Source organism: Temnothorax nylanderi, unplaced genomic scaffold (genome assembly GCF_030848795.1).
Source record: "Temnothorax nylanderi isolate EJ_2023f unplaced genomic scaffold, tnyl_v1.0 TNYL_tig0294_pilon, whole genome shotgun sequence".
Lineage (NCBI taxonomy): Eukaryota > Metazoa > Arthropoda > Insecta > Hymenoptera > Formicidae > Temnothorax > Temnothorax nylanderi.
The window spans coordinates 184985-210588 of NW_027249356.1; the positions used below are offsets into that span (position 1 = coordinate 184985).

Genomic DNA, 25604 nt, shown 5'->3' on the forward strand with positions numbered 1-25604 from the left:
ATATGGAGGGTGTGGTTACATCTCTTAGAACCGTTTTAGGGCTGCAATTAAAAATTTCTAAATTCGTCTATTTACTTCTCCTATATGTGTATAAAGTTTCATTAAAAACTCAACTGAAAAATTTGCAAAATTATATTTATGAAATGTTTCCGAAATAACTTAATTAAAAGTTTTCAAATTTATTGCGTGAGAAAGGTTTCAGAAACAGCTCAACTGAAAGGTTTACAAAATCATTTTATATGAAACGATTCAGAAATAACTTAATTGAAAGTTTTCAAATTTATTGCGTGAGAAAGGTTTCAGAAACAGCTCAACTGAAAGGTTTACAAAATCATTTCATATGAAACGATTCAGAAATAACTTAATTGAAAGTTTTCAAATTTATTGCGTGAGAAAGGTTTCAGAAACAGCTCAACTGAAAGGTTTACAAAATCATTTCATATGAAACGATTCAGAAATAAATCAACTGAAAGTTTTCAAATTTATTGCGTGAGAAAGGTTTTAGAAACAGCTCAACTGAAAGATTTGTAAAATTATTTCATGTGAAACGATTCAGAGATAACTCAACTGAAAGTTTTGAAAAATTATCTTCATGTGAAAGGTTTCAAAAACATTTCCATTGCAACATTTTATATGACATATTGCAAAATTCTTTCAGAGATGTTGCACATGAAATGTGAAAGGTTGAAATGTTTTTGAAACCTTTCTGGAAGCTTTCTGCAACAATCTGTGCTGTATGGGTGGGGTCCGCTGGACCCCGGGTGGCATTTAAGGGTTAATATTATAATATATTCATGGCAATGCATATATTTATTTTTACGATACTCATTCGCAGTTCATAGATAAAATATGTTACAACATAATTTCTCTCCGTCAATCCATAGTTTTTCCTTTTTTAATTAATTGAAGATAATGCGAATTGAACGAAGCGATGAGCAAATTCTGATATCGTATTGCAGCTTATATAATTAATTCTTGATGTATTCTGCTCCCGCTTCGTGTGGATCTAATCTTTTCTGATTTTATTTTCAACTGTGGTATATCATGTACATCTCACAGTTAGCCTAGTAATTCTGGTATGTTTTTTTTTTGCATTGCTATTATCTGCACGCCTCGTTCCTTTCGACGCCTTCGGCGCTTCGGCATACTTACTTCGCCGTTCGTTCCCCGGACAAGTTACTCTTATACGCACTATAGTAAAACGCTAGCTTTTACTTCCTTTCCTTACGGACTCTGTCTTTTAACTGTCGACTTTTCGTTTTATCTTAGCTTATATTTTGTTTTATTCATTTATTTTATTAATTCATTCTAGGATATATATGTGCGTGCTACATATTGTGCTGAAATTTGTTATATTTATCAGAAAAATGAGACTGAGGAGGATTATGCAACTCTGACTTACAACAGTGACTTTTACTCCTGTTGAAATACGCATTGTTTTTTTTCTTCTCTATTCAAATCGCTTTTCGTGACGAATCAAGACATATCTGCAATCAGTCTGCGTGTGAATTAGGATTTATTATTGTGACACCATCTAATTTGCAATTATAGGATCGTATATAGCTCGTAGAAATGTGGATCAATTTCTTCGCAAGCAACGTATACCGCGCGATTATACGTTTGAGTTACAATACGTGAAATAAAAATTTTTTAAAGCTTCTAAAACGCACGGCACAATTACAAACATAAATTAGATTTCATAAATTATGTTGCGAATGGATAACTATCATTTTTTTTTTCGTTCGCGCTTCTTGTCAACGTTAATATGTTCCGTTTCCGTAAACATATATCATGTTGGAATAATTCACGAAAAAGTTCAATAATTCAAATAATGTTCTCAGAGGCTGCGTTCGGAGAGCGCGCTATTAGCGCTATATTGCATCATTCTATCTTTATCGCTCATCAAGTGTAGAACAAGGATAGAATAATTCTATCCTTGTTCTACACTTGATGAGCGATAAAGATAGAATGATGCAATATAGCGCTAATAGCGCGCTCTCCGAACGCAGCCTGAATCTTCGTATTGTGCGAGCTTTTCAATCTGAAGAAAACAATTATGAAAATGTAGGCTTGTTAGACTTCTTTAGAATCATTATATAAAACAGAGGGAAATATGCAATGTGTAAGATAATGGAAATAAGGATTACCTATAAATAATATTAAATTTTGGAGAATCAACAGACATTTTTATTCCATAGAGTAGTAAATACTGTTTCAATAAAGCTTTTTGTTACAATGCGACATTATTATTTTCTATTTTCTATTCAAAGTCAAGCAACGATTTATAATAATTTATGTATTGTTATTAGCAAATAATGTATTACATATAATGTATCTATTACATAATATATATATATATACGGGGTGGGAGAAAAGTATGGAAACCCTGAAAAATCTCGAAAACTATAAGTTTTACAGAAAAATGTTTCAGACAAAAGTTGTTTGGTTTCGAGGGGGCCATAAGATGGTATCATTGGTTTGACCTTGGATGGTTGTTTAAAGCTCACGTAAACGACACCTTTAATTTCTTAAATGGAAACCCCTATTTTTCAATGCATATTCTTGTAGCTAATCTCGAGAGCTTTTCAAAACACTATAATAAAGTATTTTTTCATTAAGAACTTTCGGAATTATGAGGCTTGAAAGTTCTAGTATTTTGACATAAAATACAAAATATCTTGTAAAACATTAAGTTTTCGGTAATGTTACCTTAATACTTTTATGCACATAATAATGAGACGAATCAATTGGTATGAAAAAAAGGCACAGTTCCTTTAAGAAAAAATATGTAATTTGCAACACGCATCTGCATACTTTTTCTTAAAAGCAACTATGTCTTTTTTTCATACCAATTGATTCGTCTCATTATTCTGTGCATAAAAGTATTAAGGTAACATTACCGAAAACTTAATGTTTTACAAGATATTTTGTATTTTATGTCAAAATACTAGAACTTTCAAGCCTCATAATTCCAAAAGTTCTTAATGAAAAAATACTTTATTATAGTGTTTTAAAAAGCTCTCGAGATTAGCTACAAGAATATGCATTGAAAAATAGGGGTTTCCATTTAAGAAATTAAAGGTGTCTTTTACGTGAGCTTTAAACGACCATCCAAGGTCAAACCAATGGTACCATCTTATGGCCCGCTCGAAACCAAACAACTATTGTCTGAAACATTTTTCTGTAAAACTTATAGTTTTCGAGATTTTTCAGGGTTTCCATACTTTTCTCCCACCCTGTATATACAATATATTCACAAATACATAAAAGGTATATGTTTTACGCTGTTATATATTATTTATCATATAGGAGAGACCGGGGCTATGTGTCCACACTTTACACTTTTTTCGAGTTCACTAAAAAACTAATAAAGATATTTGACTAAAATATTAATGGTATAACCTTTCAACCTTGCTATTAAAAAAAAAACATAATTAGAATCATTGATTGTTTAACATTTTAAAGAGGCGAATTTTTTAAGTGGACAAGTCAAGCGTAGACAGATAGCCCCATATGCGGGGCTATCTGTCCACATAATAAAAAACGCATTATTTATATTAATTGTTATACTTATTTATAATATTATTTATTATTAATATATAATACTGAAAAAACTGCCTACTCGTTGGAGTCAGAGAAGTAGCAGGCACTTTGTGTAGATTTTTTGACAAGTTTCTTGCGTAGAGCTGACTTTTCTTTATATACGGTGGCATCAAACTGATTTTGAGTCCGTTGCAAAATCAATGTGATGAGTTTCTTTTGTCCCCTCAATTCTTTAATCTTTTTTTTTATTTGGAGCCTTTACTTTATCTTCGGCAGCGTTTGAAATAGAAAATACTCAATAATTTAAGACAAACTCATATATTTAACTTGACGTGTATTTTTATAATAAAAATTTGGTGACAATTCTTGAATCGCAGAATCAAGACTTGCTCGTAGGTCATTTTTTTACAGTAGCGAGTGAGAGCCCGAACATTTATTCCAAAGTCTAACGCTGTTTTTATGAAAAGATTCTCGCTCAATTTTTATTCTTTTAATCGCTCTAAATATAATTTTATTGGATATGTCTACCTTATCCGTCTTAAGGAAAGTCTTTCTTTTGTAGTTATGCACCATTATCTATTTATAAAAGAACAATTCGTCATTGAAGTGTGGACACATTGCCCCATCAAAAATAGGACAGATAGCCCCGACCACGTTTTTCAGTTTTTAACATGTTGCCAATTTTAGATAATGCGGAATTAAGATTTGACGTTTCTCACACCTGATAACTATTATATATATTAATTGATAATTTTATGAATTGCTTACTTTAATTTGAGTTAAACTACTGTCCCGGGAAAAAATATTCATATCTGATCATAAATGATCATATTAATTTGGACATGTATGGTCAGCTATGGAAATTGGCCAGATCTGAGGATATATGATCTGGTATTATTGATATATGTTAATATCTGATCAGGTATGATCAGGTGCGAACTGACACATCCGTATTTCATCATATATAATCATAGATGATAATATTCGTCCGTACATATAATCCAATCTGGACATATATATTTAAGTAAGTTTCAGAAAATTGTTATATATTTTTAAAAGTTATTTTTTAAGAATGTGCCACTTTATTATAAAAGTAGACTCCACGATACAACTAATACAAAAATTGTGCCGCTTAATAGCGCGAGACAGTGTCGTGTCTTTTGATACCGTTCTTATAACACTGTTTGTCAAATTTTAAATACGAGAAACAGATCCCATCGAATGCCATCTATCGAATACTTTGAGATGCAATATTTGATCTGATCATATATAATCTTATATGACTATATAGGTTCATATTGATTATATGATTTTCAGTTTAAATTATAAGATATGTTTGCAAAATAATACGATTAATATATTTATTTATAAGAACTATAATATATATTATATAATAGTTTTTTTCACGAATTATTACAGGTAAAATTTCACTGTTTACGAAAATATTCAATAAAAATTTAGAAGTTGAACGAACTTACCTTAAGTGAAGTTCGACTATAATTATGCTGTCTCGTCCGGATGGATATATGTGTAGTGCGCCCCCTGCGCAGTTACCAACAGGCGATTTTAAAGACTCTAAAACGCGCGTTTTTCTCGGTCCGCGCGCGAGTCGAGCGTCCCTTCCCCGCCGTAGCGCTTCATACTTTTAAAGCTGCAAATCTGAAATTGGGGATTGGGAGGGTGGGACTATCCATCCGGACGAGACAGCATAATTATAGTCGAACTTCACTTAAGGTAAGTTCGTTCAACTTCTAAATTATGCAACGTCTCGTCCGGATGGATATATGTGTAGATATTTAAAGCCCAGATTTGCACCCGAGATCCTGTTTGCGATACAGAATCCCAATCATGCACTGTGCAATACAGAGAAGATCAATATGTTAACCGGTATTAAGAATGGTTTGGTCTGCAAAAGGTTTAAAGATGAGCAAGGATTGCGGTCTTCCAATCTTCGAAGTCTTGAGACTGGCTGGAATTTTGATGACCAAGGTTTCGGTAATTGTGATGTTTGAAAGTTATATAGCTGCTAGCGTTTGCAACCCTTGAGCAATTGTGAGCGCGAGAAGCGTCACCAACTTTCTAGAGAGGACTTCCAGCGAGAGATCCTCGTGGGGGTATAAAGTAGATCAATAGGTGATTACCTGCGCCGGAATCCCAAATAAAAATGTATCTAGGACGCTGTGGTTTCAGCGCCGCTACCTCTTAAAAAATTCTTCTCACCAACGGGTGTGAGCCTATTTCTTCTGCAGAAAGCAGAAAAAAGGCTTGGCGATACGTTCAGAGTTAATCTCGTCAATTTTTCCCTTTTCCCTGGAGGAATAGAAACTGAAAAATAAATAGAGCCAAATATGAACCCTAAGAAATGATAGGGTGTGTAAGAAGAAAACACACTTTTCCGTTCGTTAAGGTGATTTGACGTCTAGTTATTGAGATATTAAATCTCAAAGTTGGCATTTTTAACATAGATTTTATGGGAAATTGTACCGAAACATACAATTTTCGAGAATTTCACTCACTATTTGTAAAGAAACAAGTTCAAAAAACTGAAAATAACATTATTTGATTGTCTTCTCTAGATAGTTAAATATTTTGATTGTCTTCTCTAGATGGTTAAATATATCGATAACTGTCTTGTTGTTGTCAAAATTTTGTTAAAAATATTAGTCATAATAAAGTTACTTTATATTTCTCCCTCTCTATTTCTCTTTTTGCACGTAATTTCATCAATTTATTGGCCTTTTAAAGATATCAAATTTAAACGACTTCCTTTTAAATTTCGATATCTTTGTCGTCGTAAATAATTACGTTTTTTTTTTTTTTTTTTTTTTTGGACGTATTACAAAATGACTGGTCTCTAATCCGTGAATAAAAAATACGTCGCAGAATTAATCTTTTCTGTTTTTCACTTTACTTTTACACTCCACGTCCAACATACGCAATACTAAATCTTGATAAAATACAAGCAAAAGAGTCTTATTGTTGCTCCACGTTTCCTAATAACGGATCAAATAGGAACTTGCTTGAAAACGTAGTAACGTTTACTGGCACATCTTCTTTTTACGCTAGAAAACGAAAATTACAAATATGTGCATACAATAATACGTAACGAAATATCGCAAGGATATTTATAAATATGCATGGTATGACTTGCATTATATACAGTTGCATTATATAATTGCTATGAACCGTATTAGTCATTGTGTAAAGGTTTTTGGAAAACAAGTATTTTTGGTTCCATGTAGAAAAAATAAAAAAAAATATCTCTGCGTACATATGAAATCTAAACAAAAATAGAATAAAATCTCCGTTTTACTCTTTCTAAATTTTCATTTATCGTTTACTTCGTTTAAATCATCGAACCATTGTTCGTTAATTGATCCATTTTCCGTTTTCCGTATGTTTTTTTTTTTTGTGATTAAACCAATATTAGTAACAGAAGACTGAACAGTGGTCCAAGCTCATCGAAAACATTCCTTTTTTACCTATATTTAGATATGATTATATCTGTATAAATTTGGCAGTGGTATAGGCACATATGTTATCCGCATTTCTGGTACTCTGCTTGATTCTTCTACAGTGTATAATGATAGCAAATCCCTAGATATGTTATAAAACTTTACCTTACTCATTTTTTACAAATATCTAATCACTTCAAAGTGTCTCGCGAATTCATCAGGTATTCAACATATACCATTCGTCAGGATGATCGAACGTGAGCGTTCTCTCTTCACTTCTTTGTCCTATTTTCGACGTTTATAGTTGAAGTCACTCCATTGAGTTCATCTTGGATTTGCTGAAGAGTCTTGCCTTTTGTTTCGGGCAACAGTAATACCGTGAAAAAGATACTAATGATGCAGAAATCTTCGGATATCCAGAAGATCACGTACTTGCCATTGAACGCTTCTTCAAGATTGATGGAGAACTTGGCTATGATAAAGTTCAAAACTTTGCTAAAGAAAACAGTTATAGTAGAAGTTCTAGCCTTGATGTTCGAAGCGAACATCTCACCCATCAATGCCCACGGAATCGGATTCCAGCCTACGCTGTACGTGGCAATGTAGACGATAAGCGTGAACATCGGCAACCAGGATATCTGCTCTATCATTCTAGCACTTGTTAGGTATAAGACAAAACGACGTTGACGTGTAATAAGGCCAAAAATTCAATCAAAGTTGATGAATTGTCGCGTTTCTTGACGGCCTTTCGATCAGCTGTACGCGACGTGAATATGTGGCAGCGCCGTGCCGTTGGCACTGGCATGATAGCTGTTTACAGCAAAGAGATGCAATGTCACGACATTTCTCTTGTACGAATGTCAACTAAAGTCAAATCTTGAACTGTTTACATTTATCAGTGGATAAATTAATACATAATCAAATGAAAAGTTACATTATATAACCAGTAATTATACAAATGTCTAAATTATATCCATAAAAAATTGTTTTCCTTAAAATCAAATTTAGGCCTTATATTGACTCATATAGTACTTTGCATCTCCTTGTCTGATAAATGAATGGAGGGTTCAAACTCCTAATGAGGTGGATGGTGCTTAAAGGGTAGCTTATAATCTGTAACCGCTTGAAGATTCACTGGATCGGATGTATTTTCCGTCCATTTGGATCAATAAACCGGATAGTCTGCCGGCTCTGGTTACCTGATTTTATTCTAACACCTTCTGGAGCGGGACCTGTAGCGGTGTGACGACTGGCTACTGCTGCTCGTGGGTACTTAATTCGCTGCTGAGTCTCCTTCGAGAGCGTCAAGGAAGCATTGACAATGTCCTTGGAGGACTTTCCCTCGAGACTGTTCTTAATTTGCTTACTGAAAGAATTACTAATTAATAAATTATCTGCCGAAACGGTATCGGTTGTGGTCTTGGCCAAAGTATTAAAGTCCGGCTTGATATGAGCCCGTCTAGACAAGGGACGGCGATAGTATAAATCTGCTATATTCTTTACTCCATTGTTGAGTTTACCGACTGCAGCACAAACCTCGACGATGAGGGACCTTTGCGTCTCTCGTCTGAGAAGGTCCGACAATGCCTCTCCGAAAGCAAGGAGGGCGAAGCCGACCTGATCCTGGTTGATACAACAGTACTCGTCTCTCTTGCCTATAGCCCTATTTTTTAAAGCCGATTTGCACTCTGGGTTTAGCTTAGGAGCCTTGATGAAGGCTAATTCCTCCGAGGAAGAGTGCTTCTTTAAGTAGAGCTTCTCGCTAATCCGCGGGAAGGCTCTTCCAAACCAGCTCACGCCACTGCTGAACGACAAGGTCGTTCCAGGAATATCTGCTGTTTGACATACGGCAGCGAAAAACTCTCTAGTTAGGGTATCCGCCGAATTCTCAGCTGCAGCGGGCTCCGCCAAAACTATTGTCTAGCTCGGGGAGGGAACGTGGGCAAGCCATCATCTGAATGGTTATTTACCCCGCTACAGCCGAAGAAAAGGTATTCCGATTAATCGGAAAAGGTTGTGTCGACTCCTCTGTCTGTGCCACAGAACTGGGATGAGCGTACACACCTGTAACGTGCGGATCCCTTGGCCTAACCTGTCTAGCAGGACTTGCCATTTCTGCCACCTGAGAGGCAGATCTCGCAGTTCCGTGAAGTTGGCACCCGACTTTAACAAAATGAATATTTAAAAAAAGGAAATTGTAGCATTTTCTTTGTAGTTGTTTGTAGTAACAATAATTTCGTTTGTAGTTTTATCGATTTTGCAAAAACAAAGATTTTTAAAAATCACTCTTGCCTAAAATTGAGATATTTGAAATTCGCTCGCGCCATGTGTTTTAGAATCGTTTGTAGTTGTTTGTAGTAACAATAATATCGTTTGTAGATTTATCCATTTGGAAATAACAAAAAATTTTAAAAATCACTCTTACTCAAAATTGAGATATTTGAAATTCGCTCGCGCCATGTGTTTTAGAATCGTTTGTAGTTGTTTGTAGTAACAATAATTTCGTTTGTAGTTTTATCCATTTGGAAATAACGAAAAATTAAAAAAATCACTCTTACTCAAAATTGAGATATTTGAAATTCGTTCGCGCCATGTGTTTTAGAATCGTTTGTAGTTGTTTGTAGTAACAATAATTTCGTTTGTAGTTGAATAATATAAAAGTTACAACGTATTTGCAATATACAAATAACGTATCTTTCTCAATTTTAAAGATATCTCGAATCCGCTTGCGCTATGTGTTTTAGAATCCTTTGTAGTTGTTTGTAGTAACAATAATATCGTTTGTAGTTTTATCCATAAAAAAAAAACAAATATTTAAAAAAATTACTCTTACCCTAAATTGAGATATCTCACATCAAAATATTTTTCGTGTACTTCTTAATGTATCCGAACGTTTTCCGAAGAGTTCTGTTCATAAACATTTGTCTATTTTTCAAATAATTATCGGAAATCGGCTAGCGTGTCTCACTCATGTAGTCGTAATTGCGGCAATAAAAATTATTTAAAAATTAAATAATTCTAATCAGCAGAACTATTTGGAAAACGTTAGGACACATTCAGAACTACACGAGAAATATTTTAGAACACCCAGAATTTCAGAAATCGGCCAGCGTCTCATTTGTTCTTCGAAAAACGTTTGTTCGGATACATTCAGAACTATACGAGAATTATTTTAGAACTCAGAATGTAGAATATAGAGTCTAGTGCTCTGATTTTATTCCGTTTTTCGAATAAACGTTTAAACGCGAAACGTTTATCCATTTACATTTTCTTCCAGAAGAACGTTTACTTGTAAAAAACGTCTACACGTTTAAACGTTTAGTAAACGTTTACTAAACGTTTAACCGTTTATCTTAACATTTAAATGTATATTAGAGTCTGGTAAACGTTTAAACGTTTATCAGAGAGAGGCCCTAGATTTAAAACATGTGTATTCGGAAAAACGTTTCTAATAAACGGATATGTTAATTAAACGTTTAATAGCGAGCTCAAATATAGACCAGCGTCCCCGTAAAGATTTTTTTAGGGGATAAAAATTATTTGTTTCGTTGTATTTCGTTTGTAGTTGAATAATTTAAAAGTTGCAATGTATTTGTAATAAACAAATTACGTATCTTTGTCAATTTTAAAGATATCTCGAATCCGCTTGCGCCATGTGTTTTAGAATCGTTTGTAGTTGTTTGTAGTAACAACAAATTCGTTTGTAGTGGAATAATTTAAAAGTTACAATGTATTTGTAATAAACAAATAACGTATCTCTGTCAATTTTAAAGATATCTTGAATCCGCTTGCGCCATGTTTTTTAGAATCTTTTGTAGTTGTTTGTAGTAACAATAATTTCGTTTGTAGTTTTATCCATTTTGCAAAAACAAAAATTTTTAAAAATCACTCTTCCCCAAAATTTAGATATTTGAAATTCGTTCGCGCCATGTGTTTTACAATCGTTTGTAGTTGTTTGTAGTAACAATAATTTCGTTTGTAGTTTTATCCATTTCGAAATAACGAAAAATTTTAAAAATCACTTACTCAAAATTGAGATATTTGATATTCGCTCGCGCCATGTGTTTTAGAATCGTTTGTAGTTGTTTGTAGTAACAACAATATCGTTTGTAGTTGAATAATTTAAAAGTTGCAATGTATTTGTAATAAACAAATTACGTATCTTTGTCAATTTTAAAGATATCTCGAATCCGCTTGCGCCATGTGTTTTAGAATCGTTTGTAGTTGTCTGACAAGTTTGTAGTTGTTTAACAACTACAAACGATTCTAAAACACATGGCGCAAGCGGATTCGAGATATCTTTAAAATTGACAAAGATACGTAATTTGTTTATTACAAATACGTTGCAACTTTTAAATTATTCAACTACAAACGATATTGTTGTTACTACAAACAACTACAAACGATTCTAAAACACATGGCGCAAGCGGATTTCAGATATCTCAATTTTGGGTAAAAGTGATTTAAAAATTTTTTGTTATTTCGAAATGGATAAAACCTACAAACGAAATTATTGTTACTACAAACAACTACAAACGATTCTAAAACACATGGCGCGAGCGAATTTCAAATATCTCAATTTTGAGTAAGAGTGATTTTTAAATTTTTCGTTATTTCGAAATGGATAAAACTACAAACGAAATTATTGTTACTACAAACAACTACAAACGATTCTAAAACACATGGCGCAAGCGGATTTCAGATATCTCAATTTTGGGTAAAAGTGATTAAAAAAATTTTTTTGTTATTTCGAAATGGATAAAACTACAAACGAAATTATTGTTACTACAAACAACTACAAACAATTCTAAAACACACGGCGCAAGCGGATTTCAGATATCTCAATTTTGGGTAAGTGATTTTTTAAATTTTTCATTATTTCCAAATGGATAAAACTACAAACGGAATTATTGTTACTACAAACAACTACAAACGATTCTAAAAAACATGGCGCAAGCGGATTCGAGATATCTTTAAAATTGACAGAGATACGTTATTTGTTTATTACAAATACATTGTAACTTTTAAATTATTCCATTACAAACGAAATTGTTGTTACTACAAACAACTACAAACAATTCTAAAACACATGGCGCAAGCGGATTCGAGATATCTTTAAAATTGACAAAGATACGTAATTTGTTTATTACAAATACATTGCAACTTTTAAATTATTCAACTACAAACGATATTGTTGTTACTACAAACAACTACAAACGATTCTAAAACACATGGCGCGAGCGAATATCAAATATCTCAATTTTGAGTAAGTGATTTTTAAAATTTTTCGTTATTTCGAAATGGATAAAACTACAAACGAAATTATTGTTACTACAAACAACTACAAACGATTGTAAAACACATGGCGCGAACGAATTTCAAATATCTAAATTTTGGGGAAGAGTGATTTTTAAAAATTTTTGTTTTTGCAAAATGGATAAAACTGCAAACGAAATTATTGTTACTACAAACAACTACAAACGATTCTAAAAAACATGGCGCAAGCGGATTCGAGATATCTTTAAAATTGACAGAGATACGTTATTTGTTTATTACAAATACATTGTAACTTTTAAATTATTCCACTACAAACGAATTTGTTGTTACTACAAACAACTACAAACGATTCTAAAACACATGGCGCAAGCGGATTCGAGATATCTTTAAAATTGACAAAGATACGTAATTTGTTTATTACAAATACATTGCAACTTTTAAATTATTCAACTACAAACGAAATACAACGAAACAAATAATTTTTATCCCCTAAAAAAATCTTTACGGGGACGCTGGTCTATATTTGAGCTCGCTATTAAACGTTTAATTAACATATCCGTTTATTAGAAACGTTTTTCCGAATACACATGTTTTAAATCTAGGGCCTCTCTCTGATAAACGTTTAAACGTTTACCAGACTCTAATATACATTTAAATGTTAAGATAAACGGTTAAACGTTTAGTAAACGTTTACTAAACGTTTAAACGTGTAGACGTTTTTTACAAGTAAACGTTCTTCTGGAAGAAAATGTAAATGGATAAACGTTTCGCGTTTAAACGTTTATTCGAAAAACGGAATAAAATCAGAGCACTAGACTCTATATTCTACAGTCTGAGTTCTAAAATAATTCTCGTATAGTTCTGAATGTATCCGAACAAACGTTTTTCGAAGAACAAATGAGACGCTGGCCGATTTCTGAAATTCTGGGTGTTCTAAAATATTTCTCGTGTAGTTCTGAATGTGTCCTAACGTTTTCCAAATAGTTCTGCTGATTAGAATTATTTAATTTTTAAATAATTTTTATTGCCGCAATTACGACTACATGAGTGAGACACGCTAGCCGATTTCCGATAATTATTTGAAAAATAGACAAATGTTTATGAACAGAACTCTTCGGAAAACGTTCGGATACATTAAGAAGTACACGAAAAATATTTTGATGTGAGATATCTCAATTTAGGGTAAGAGTAATTTTTTTAAATATTTGTTTTTTTTTATGGATAAAACTACAAACGATATTATTGTTACTACAAACAACTACAAAGGATTCTAAAACACATAGCGCAAGCGGATTCGAGATATCTTTAAAATTGAGAAAGATACGTTATTTGTATATTGCAAATACGTTGTAACTTTTATATTATTCAACTACAAACGAAATTATTGTTACTACAAACAACTACAAACGATTCTAAAACACATGGCGCGAACGAATTTCAAATATCTCAATTTTGAGTAAGAGTGATTTTTTTAATTTTTCGTTATTTCCAAATGGATAAAACTACAAACGAAATTATTGTTACTACAAACAACTACAAACGATTCTAAAACACATGGCGCGAGCGAATTTCAAATATCTCAATTTTGAGTAAGAGTGATTTTTAAAATTTTTTGTTATTTCCAAATGGATAAATCTACAAACGATATTATTGTTACTACAAACAACTACAAACGATTCTAAAACACATGGCGCGAGCGAATTTCAAATATCTCAATTTTAGGCAAGAGTGATTTTTAAAAATCTTTGTTTTTGCAAAATCGATAAAACTACAAACGAAATTATTGTTACTACAAACAACTACAAAGAAAATGCTACAATTTCCTTTTTTTAAATATTCATTTTGTTAAAGTCGGGTGCCAACTTCACGGAACTAGATCTCGCTCGACCAGGGCTGTCCTCTCTAATGATGTCGTCAGAATTTTTCTCTCCCATCCGACTCTCGGTCAGTGTGACATGCGAGAGCAGAGGACACGGTCGGCGATAAAGAGGCGACATGTGGATATCTAACCTCTCTCCTCGATAATACCTCGATCAGCTGCGATAACTAGTTTTCCAGATCCTCGATGCGATCACGATGACTGGACGACGATGACTTCTTCCTCTTCCTTGATTTATGTGTAGATTTGTCCATTTATACTCGATAAATGACGGAAATCTAGCAAGGATAATAATCACGCTGTTGATAATCGCAAAACAGGAAAAACAATGCAGCGCTACGGCGGGGAAGGGACGCTCGACTCGCGCGCGGACCGAGAAAAACGCGCGTTTTAGAGTCTTTAAAATCGCCTGTTGGTAACTGCGCAGGGGGCGCATTACACATATATCCATTCGGACGAGACGTTGCATAATTAATATGTATACAGTATATCGCGTCTTTTATACAGTGCCATATCGGTTATATATGGTCACATATAATTATATCTGATAATACATGGTCGAACATACTTTATATATGACCATGTGAGGCCAGATACGATTATGTATAGTGTCATATCTGGCTACACATAATAATATGTCTGACCATATATGAACTTATATGATCAGATCTTGTGTCATACACATAATAATATGTCTGACCATATATGAACTTATATGATCATATCTTGTGTCATGTATAATGTACGATCTGATCATATATGGTGATAGATAACCATATATGATTATATATGCTCTATATATGCGGGCATGTAAAACTTATATCTGTTCGTATCTCATTTACCCACTCGGCATGTAATATTTCAGAAACATTTCTGCAAAATTCCATTTGAAATATTACACCTTTCATCAATATTTCAGAAATATTTCACGACCGTTTCTGCAACATTTCTGCAATGTTTCAATCGGCACAATTATTTCAAATGCAACTTTGCTGAAAGATTTCGGCAATATTTCTGAAATATTTCTGAAATATATCTACGAAATATTGCAGAAACACTTCAGAGATATTTCAAATACATTTTACACTGAGAAAAATGTTTTGTATTAGCAAACAAAATTTTGTTATTGACGCAAAAACTATTTGTTGATATGTGAAAAATGAAATATTTTGTTACCGGAACAAAAAAAATATATTAAGCCATGTGCGTATAGCCGCCGCGCATTTGTCCGAAGAAATCCGCTCTCTCAGCCGGTCACCCATCCAAGTACACGGAAAAAAAGGCTTTGTTGAATTTACCAAGTTTTTCTTGGTTACATATATATTGGTAACTACAACCTTTGACTTGGTTGCCGTAACCATGTACACTTAATTTCTTTCACGATTCAAATTTAGTAGGAACTATTGGTGCTTATAATCAACACAATTAGTTTAGGTAACCAAGAAATTGTATTCTGATTGGTCACCCAGAAATTAGTTCTCACAAACCAGCTACCGTAGCTGACCGTAGCTAGTTTAACCAAGTTCTTGGTGAATTAAGCCATGGCAGCATGGCTGCACTGCAGTCGAAGACTGAACGTGCTGACATTACGCGGATGTCGTTCGACCTGTCGTTGCGTCGTCGTTGACGATTTTTCTCATCGGCGTCGTGTGCGGGTATAGGTCGCGGTGAAACGCGAACGGTATCTTGGAGAACGGAAGCGCGGCGGGAATCGCCGGCGGACCCGCGAAGTCCTTCACCAACCTAATCTAACCTTCAACGCGCGGCGGCCAGCGGAGAATCTACGTCCCGGATTCCCGGCGACGCTCGCGAGCCCCGAGGGGCTCGTCGACGTTTTCCAGCGCGCCGTCATCGTTACCGTCATCATCATTGTCGTGGTTACCGTCCCGCGATCGCCGGTTGCATCGCCGCAATCGAAGACTTTTGACACGAGTGCTTCCCTTTCTTCCGTTCGTCTGCGACGACGGCGGCGATGGTGACGATGACGATGACGACGACGACGACGAAGATTCGCGCGGTCGGCACCGACCGCGCGAATCTTCGTCGTCGTCGTCGTCATCGTCATCGTCACCATCGCCGCCGTCGTCGCAGACGAACGGAAGAAAGGGAAATCACCGATGTGTGTTACCAATTTCTTTTGGATGGTCCAACCAAGTACTATGGTTGCTCCAACTACGGCAGTATAACCAAGTACTATGGTTGCTCCAACTATGGCAGTATAAACAAGTGCCGTTGGTATATGTGACCAAGATATCAGCTGGCGCATATATAATCAAGGCACTTGGTCGAGGCGACCATTTTTTTTATTATCTCAACCAAGCCTTTTTTTCCGTGTAGTATACCGGCGCCTTGTTGCTTGACATCGATGATCGAACAGGGTAGTGGTGATCCTCTGACTCTGACGCTTCTCTCTTTCTTATACTTGCTTATTTTGGTGAGCATAAAGCTATCGCATAACAATATTAACAATACAGATATACAAATAAATTTTTTTGCCAGTCAGCGTCGAATATTATTTTATATTAAATATTATTAAATATTTATATTTTATATTAAAAATGCCATATGACAAAATTTGGAATATCAGAAAATTCTTAATAAAAGAAACAAAATGCAATAAAATGCAATAATTATATAATAATAAATTTAATTTTTTATAAGTTCTAAAGTCTGTCAGCAACTTTTCGGAATATTATATACAAATCCACTGTTGTATGTGAAACATTCAAAAATATAACGCGTGCAATGTAAACGTAATAATAGTTTATCATTTATTAGAGAAATGTTTCTGAACCATTACATCTGCAATATTTCTTCTGCAATATTGTAGAAATTCACTGCCTGCAATTCAATTTTTCATTACCTACGCAATTTTTCAGAAATTTTTCAGAAATATTTTAAATGCAATGTTGCGTTTGATATGTTACAGAAATATTATTCGTACAATGCAAACGTAATATTACTTTTATAATGTTTCAGAAATATTTCTGAAATATTGCATCTGCTACATTTTTTTGCAATATTACAGAAACTTACAAATATTGTAAACAACTTTCTGAAAGATTTCAGAAATATTGTTAATGCAATATTATAAAAAACATGATGCAGGTACATTTCTGAAATATTTCAGATGCATAGTTACAAATGAAATGTTAACGAAATATTTCTGCACCATTTCCGAATATTTCAATATTTCAGCAACATAACATGCCGAGTGGGTATATATGTTAATATACTGTCAGATATGAATATTTTTTCCCGGGATCATGTATAATGTACGATCTGATCATATATGGCGATAGATAACCATATATGATTATATATGCTCTATTGGGATTTTCACTCGTGACGTAGCCGTGACGTCACAAGGCCAAGATGGCTGGCCCATTCCTGAAAATTGTACACAAACATACGGTCTGAGGTGGTTTATCGTGCCTTTTAAACGCGTGTGATAAAAATATGTACTTAAATATAAAAGAAATATGTGCATTTGCACAGTGCACCCCTTCCTCAAGGAATTTCATGGAAGGAGAAAATTTTGTTGTGCTGTGGACTTTTATTAACATGCGGGATAACCTCTCAAGATGATGACAAATGGCATTTAACTGCATATTGCCTTCAAATGTCAGATGTTAAAGGTGCACCTCACGAAATAAACATAGTGATATTGAAATCAGGGAAAATATCATCCGCAAAATGTAGTTGCAAAGCAGGGATGAGTGCAAAATGCAAACACACGGTTGCAATTTTGCTATATTGTAATCGGTAAGTACATATAAAAGTTATTAATGTATATTAATTGTGACGTCACGGCTACGTCACGAGTGAAAATCCCAATATATGGGCATGTAAAACTTATATCTGTTCATATCTCATTTATATATGTTAATATACTGTCAGATATGAATATTTTTCCCGGGATCATGTATAATGTACGATCTGATCATATATGGCGATAGATAACCATATATGATTATATATGCTCTATTGGGATTTTCACTCGTGACGTAGCCGTGACGTCACAAGGCCAAGATGGCTGGCCCATTCCTGAAAATTGTACACAAACATACGGTCTGAGGTGGTTTATCGTGCTTTTAAACGCGTGTGATAAAAATATGTACTTAAATATAAAAGAAATATGTGCATTTGCACAGTGCACCCCTTCCTCAAGGAATTTCATGGAAGGAGAAAATTTTGTTGTGCTGTGGACTTTTATTAACATGCGGGATAACCTCTCAAGATGATGACAAATGGCATTTAACTGCATATTGCCTTCAAATGTCAGATGTTAAAGGTGCACCTCACGAAATAAACATAGTGATATTGAAATCAGGGAAAATATCATCCGCAAAATGTAGTTGCAAAGCAGGGATGAGTGCAAAATGCAAACACACGGTTGCAATTTTGCTATATTGTAATCGGTAAGTACATATAAAAGTTATTAATGTATATTAATTGTGACGTCACGGCTACGTCACGAGTGAAAATCCCAATATATGGGCATGTAAAACTTATATCTGTTCATATCTCATTTATATATGTTAATATACTGTCAGATATGAATATTTTTTCCCGGTATCTCATGTATAATATGTACGGATCTGATCATATATGGCGATAGATAACCATATGATTATATATATGGGGATGTAAAACTTATATCTGTTCAATCTCATTTATATATGTTCATATACTGTCAGATATAAATATTTTTTCCCGGAAATTTTATATCATTATATCCCAAAATCTGGTCATATATAGACAGATCTGATCATGTTTCATATCATTTCCGGCCTTAATGAACATATACAATCATTATTCAGCATCGCGTCTTGTCATATATGATCATATACAGTGCCGTATACAGTTATGTATGGCCACATATAAATAGATATGCTTTATATATGGGCATGTAAAACTTATATCTGTTCATATCTCATTTATATATGTTAATATACTGTCAGATATGAATATTTTTTCCCGGGACAGCAAATTTTTCGAACGTCGAAAAATGTTAATAATTCTTTTCGCTTTTTAGGCCAGTCATATTAGACATCGAATCGTCCAATTAATCTTCCCAGATTGCAACCACCATGAATCGCTTTGATTTGAGGTGTTATAGTGGGATTTATTTTGCTTCGCAAAATTAACGTGGAATAAAAAGTTATTAACAATATTATCAACAAAAAACGCGATTTTTTAAATTTTTTCTCAAATATCTCGAAAACTAAGCAAAATAGGGTAACTAACTATACGTACCTTTTTTGTATAGAGCGTAAAATTATCTGCAATAATGATCTGAACAACATTGATCGTCAAGTCAGTCGTTTAGCTTGCACGCGCCGTCAAAGTCCGAGACTCGGATCCCAAAAACCCTCAATTTCATCGTTTTCTTGATGTTGCGCCGGTGATTTTTTTCCGTCATTTAAAATAGAATAAAAAATCACACATTATCTGAGAACTACAAAGAATACTTTTCATGGTGCAACCAATTTTTTAAAACCTTTTTCTTTAGTTTGTAGCTCTATGTAAGCAAAAAATTTTGATTTTTTTGGATTAGTCTTAGTTTTTCGCTATTTTCAGGCCTTAGAATTCATTTGAGACGAATTTTATCATATGCATCTTGTCGTGGACAAAATTTGCAACAAAAAAGGACCCTTGTATTTTTTTCGTACGACGAACGTTGATTTTTTTATTGACGCGCAAAGTTAAGCGTTATCTGACTGCGCAATATTGGATAACTTTGCGCGCCAATAAAAAAATCAGCGTTCATCGTACGAAAAAAAAACAAGGGTCCTTTTTTGTTGCAAATTTCGTCCACAACAAGATGCATACGATAAAATTCGTCTCAAATAAATTCTAAGGCCTGAAAACAGCGAAAAACTAAAACTATTCAAAAAAATCAAAATTTTTTGCTTACATAGCTACAAACTAAAGAAAAAGGGTCTAAAAAATTGGTTGCACCATGAAAAGTATTCTTTGTAGTTCTCAGATGATGTGTGATTTTTTATTCTATTTTAAATGACGGAAAAAAATCACCGGCGCAACATCAAGAAAACGATAAAATTGAGGGTTTTTGGGATCCGAGTCTCGGACTTTGACGGCGCGTGCAAGCTAAACGACTGACTTGACGATCAATGTTGTTCAGATCATTATTGTAGATAATTTTACGCTCTATACAAAAAAGTATAGTTATATAGTTACCCTATTTTGCTTAGTTTTCGAGATATTTGAGAAAAAATTTAAAAAATCGCGTTTTTTGTTGATAATATTGTTAATAACTTTTTATTCCGTGACAATTTTGCGAAGCAAAATAAATCCCACTTATAGCACCTCAAATCAAAGCGATTCATGGTGGTTGCAACCTGGGAAGATTAATTAGACAATTCGATGTGTAATATGACTGACCTATTTCATTTAACGTATATAGCGTCAGCAAAAGGCATCGCAAGAAAACAAACAACATTTAAATATCTTACGTAGGGCATTTTTCAATTACTTTGTTACAATGGTAGAGACATCTGTCTCTTAAAACTTGAGATAGCAGTGCTGTGGACATGCACATAGCCCCCGTAGACAGATAGCCCCGGTCTCCCCTATATAGAATATTTAAGAAATATTAAAAAATGTACAGAAGTAAATACGGAACGCATATCTTTATTTTATTTTAAAAATTTATTGAAGCTAAAACATTTTAGTAAACAGTTTATACGAATTATTTATTTAAATTGTTTGTTATTATATAATAATTTTTTATAGTAATGAACTTGTCAATGACAAAAAATCTTCTATAGAGAGGCCATCGTCTAATCTGTCCCACGCGTTCAGAAGAGCACGATTTTTTATAATCCAACTATAATCTTGTTAAAGGCTTTCTATTCCTGCCTTTAAAGTCGTTAGATCTCGACGAGTTGTCACCTGCAATTCTCCTAATTTTTCTGTAAATAAGAAATTAAAGCAAATGGTATATATAATAATATTTTACGTAATAATTATTATATAATATGTAGAGAAAAGTCCCCTATTATGAGATAGAATCCTAATATAAGATGGCGGAGTTTTTTCATGGTGGGATCAACAGATGAAGCCTATATAGGGCCTTTTAGCTTAACATATCTCATATTAGGATCCTGTCTCATAATAGGGGACTTTCCTCTATACATATTAGTTATTCCTCACAATTTATATTAATGTACAAAACTTACTTATAAACATCCATGGGTTATGGTTATCTGTAAATTTATGATTTAATGTCCTGTGGTATCATTCTATTTAATTATTTGTCCGTTTAAGCTTCCGATACATTGAAAATCGGGTTGGTGCTACTCGTTTTATCCAAAAACGGTCGTAATAGCGAAAATAACGTTAAAATCGACGTCTCATACATACCGACATGTCTAATTTAATATTATGAAAAGCTGTCACAATATCTTTTTCACATCAGGTAATAACGCCAAAGCCATTAGCTTTGTAAGTATTTCCTCTGATTGCTTCGAATTTGCTTTTTTTTTCCTATGAACTTTCTAATATTTTTACATAACGTCTATAAAATATTATAAAGATTTAAATAAATAATTAAAAATATTTAATATATGAATTGTTATTGTATGCATAATATTTTTAATATATACGTTAAAATTAATCTATAAATTATATATACGTAAAAGGGAGGGAGGGACGGGAGGGAGGGAGGAGGGAGGGAGGGAAGGGAGGGAGGGAGGGAGGGAGGAGGGAGGAGGGAGGAGGGAGGGAGGGAGGGAGGGAGGAGGGAGGGAGGAAGGGAGGGAGGGAGGGAGGGAGTGAGGGAGGGAGGGAGGGAGGGAGGGAGGGAGGGAGGGAGGGAGGGAGGAGGAGAGGAGGGAGGAGGAGGAGAGGAGAGGAGAGGAGAGAGAGATGAGAGAGAGAGAGAGAGGGAGAGGAGAGAGGGAGAGAGAGGAGAGAGAGAGAGAGAGAGAGAGGAGAGAGAGAGAGAGAGAGAGAGAGAGAGAGGAGAGAGAGAGAGACGAGAGAGAGAGAGAGAGGAGAGAGAGAGAGAGAGAGAGAGAGAGAGAGAGAGAGAGAGAGAGAGAGAGAGAGAGATAGTATCGCTATTTATTACGCGCTCCAGGATAGGATCCTCTCAAGCGCAGAAATTAAAATGAAAATATAAAACTACGAAAATACAAAAATACAAAAATACAAAAATAACACTGTTACGTCCTGCGAACTAAACGATTTCCCTTTTTCGCGGAAACTCCTATGCGCCTAGGATAGGCCTTAAGATTACGATAAGTAAACTGAGCACGAACGGTTATCGATTGGCGAGTGAGCCTTGATCCCCTCACATTCCTTTTTTTTTACGATCAAACTGCCTGTTTGCTTGAGGAACTAAAAGCGACCTCCCAGACGGATTCTATCAGTTGTCTGGCCCACCCGGCGACATGACGCGCGAAAGGGGCCTTAGTCGCAGATAAAATTGGTAAAGATCTTTATTGCATCGAGCGAGGTTTGCTCGTACGATGTTTCCGACAAACAGAAACAAAGCCTAACACGTGTTCTAAAATACACATGGTGGAAGTTTCTGTTTGCACTTAAGATCGAGAGGTATGGATCGTCTGCTAACATAAAAACAGGGTCGCGAGATAAATAAGGACCCCTAATAAAAGGAAAATCGGGAATAGTCGAAAACAAATGCGTCATGCGACACTGGGAGAAGCGATGAGTTGCACCCCCGATAAGACAGTGGGGCCTTACGAGGGGACTCACCAATAGAAAACCGGAAAAATCGATAACCGTCTCTAGCTTTCTAGGATAGGCGAAAACTTAAGATCTGGCTCTTGGGTGAGAAACGTCTCGCCCAATAGAAAACCCTCTAGATAAAAATTAGAAGAATCCCACCAACCAAAAGTCCCAAAAATAAAAACCAGACACACCCCACATAAAATCCACCCCTTCTATTCCTTACATTTTCCTATATAAACCCTGACATTGCGGCACTCCCTCTCCAAAGCTTCCGAGTCTCTTCAAGCCTCCCAAGCTTAGTCTCGTATTTTTCCTCAGCTTTACAATCGTGATCTCTTCCGCTTTTGAGTCGCGATTCAACACTTATCGTTAGAGTCAGTGCAACACACCTGACCTCACCCAACTGATTCCGTCTCTTCCCTCAACCAAGGGTCATTTCGACGCGCAGTCATCAAATTGTCAAACGGTGTCATCAAACTCATCAAGTAGTAAGTCCTGTACACACACACGTATATATCAACTCCCCTTTTTCTTTATATATGCACCCGTTAGGGAAGTCTCTCAGTACAACCCTTCCATCCCTCTTACTACCCCTGTTCCGAATTAGCCGATTTATCGGTCGATTCCGAATAATCTCCATTGCTTTGAGTTAACTGGCTCGGTGGATTCGGGGTATGTTGCTTTGGGTTAGCTGGCTCGGTGGACGCGGGGTATGTTGCTCTGAGTTAACTGACTCGTCGGTGGACTCGGGGTACACTGCTTTGGGTTAGCTGGGTCGGTGGATCCGAGGTATATTGCTTTGAGTTAGCTGACTCGTTGGCGGACTCGAACTACTCCTTAGATTAATCTCCAAAACCTGAGGTGACTTCCCCGCACTTGACGGATTTAAATATTAACAATCCGCTAATTTGTAGTGGATTCGCCCGGTCCCACTCATAAAAAGTCGCGAAACGCCGCCAAACACGAGAGACGTCGCCAAACCAAACGGGCGCGAAAGGAAGTCGAAAATCAAGGGTCAGGATTCCCTCGGGAACAGGATAACACAGATCCTCCGCGTCTCGCCACTCCACCCCCCCTACCAAGCTTCTCAGAGGAACTCTGTTCCTCACAGCAGTGTCCCCCCGTCATACCATCTCGCCCTATTATCCTACCGTCTCGCCTCGTTCCCGCACCTTATCGCCCCGTTTGCCGCGTCCCCCCTTTCCGCATACTCCCCGTTAGACCCAATCCCCCTCCTCCGGTCGAACACAGGGTACCATCCCCGACCCCCTCGACCGCCTCCACCATCGACATCGATGAACCCTCCCGAAATAGTCACCTTAGATTAACCCTTACCTATTTCTTTTTATGTTAATTTAGTCTAAATACACTCACACACACACACACACACACACACACACACACACACAAATGACATACACTCCGTTTGCGTTTATCTCAACTGTTTGATTCTCTACTCAATGTCAGTAACAAGTATTTGTAATAAATGTTTAATTTGTTTTTAAGTTTTAATTAAATGTTCCTTTATTTTAAATAAGACCTAACCCAGTACCATCATCCTCTCGAAATCGCACGAGGTCCGATCCTGAGTTAAAGGGATTAAATTCCCTGACTCGAAAGAGGACCGACGATCGCACCGCTCACGGAAGACGTCCTAGCGTCCTTACGGACGTTGACTCTTCCTGAGCCATAAAAGTGCGTTCGGGCTTGCGCCACGCGCCTCAGAGCATGTACCTGCGAGCGATATTCTTAAGCTTCTAGTTGCGTCCTTCCTTACCCCGACCCCTCTGCCTTCGCTTCCCAGTTTTTTTTTCTTATTAATCCCGGGGTTGGACGTAACAACACAAAGTAATTTTAAAAAACAAAAAATCGATGCCCCCATGTATTATGCAGTATCCATGTGTAAGCCAGTATACGTGTGTTAGTGCCCGTGTACGCGCGTGTGTGAGAGTGTGTGTATGTACGGACTCATGTATTCCCTCTTAGCAAATAGTTGTATAGCATTCTCTTGAAAGCATTTAGTGACTCAGAATTACGGATGTTACACGGAAGGCTATTCCAAAGTTTGGCCGAATAATACCTAAATGACCTTTTATAAAATTCAGTTCGACACAGAGGCAAAGATAAGGTGTCGTTTTGTGCCCTGGTATCTCGCTGAGTCCTGTCACCTCTAAATTCGAATCTGTTGTATAAGACGCCAGGGACCCTAGAGCGCAGAAGGGTAAAGGTCAAATTGCCAATGAAATAATCTCGTCGTAAATTCAGCTTAAGCCACCCAAGCTTGCTGAAATAGTATTGGGGGTGATATGCTCATCCCATCTCGCCTGATATATAAACCGGACGCAGGCATTGAAAACCCGTTGAAGCCTCAAATTTTGCTCACCCGAGATATCCGTGAAAACAGAGCAGCAATAATCAAAGAAAGGAACTATTAAAGCAGAGACTAACCGCACTCGCAGTGGAAACGGCAGTAGGTGCTTGCACTGTTTAATTTGATGCAATGAGGCATTTACTCTTGAGATCGTCCTGGACACTTGTTTCTCCCATGAGAGTGTGCTGGCAATTGTAAGACCAAGGCAGACCACAGAATCACTGTACGGTATCACAGTGTTGCTGACCAGGATGTTTGGAAGTTCGCCACTGTAGGCCATGTTAACGTATCTTGCTGTTCCCATAATCATTGCTGTAGTCTTTTTAGGATTCAGAGCCAATTTATTCTTGGTGGCCCA

General features: G+C 35.7%; 1 protein-coding gene and 1 long non-coding RNA gene across 2 annotated transcripts; both read right to left on the bottom strand.

Annotated features, from left to right (window-relative positions):
* Positions 1–5052: 5052 nt before the first annotated feature.
* Positions 5053–25526, bottom strand: LOC139780721 (uncharacterized). Its single transcript, XM_071719446.1, has 4 exons — positions 25389–25526; positions 9063–9161; positions 8198–8918; positions 5053–5868 (listed from the first exon to the last, which is right to left on the bottom strand). The coding sequence occupies exons 1-4, from the start codon at positions 25524–25526 to the stop codon at positions 5714–5716; spliced, it is 1113 nt and encodes a 370-aa protein (XP_071575547.1). The 3' UTR covers positions 5053–5713.
* On the bottom strand, positions 6959–7879 carry LOC139780728 (uncharacterized). The gene is made up of 2 exons (XR_011720319.1): positions 7431–7879; positions 6959–7350 (listed from the first exon to the last, which is right to left on the bottom strand). It is a non-coding gene; the product is annotated as an uncharacterized lncRNA (long non-coding RNA).
* Positions 25527–25604: the final 78 nt, after the last annotated feature.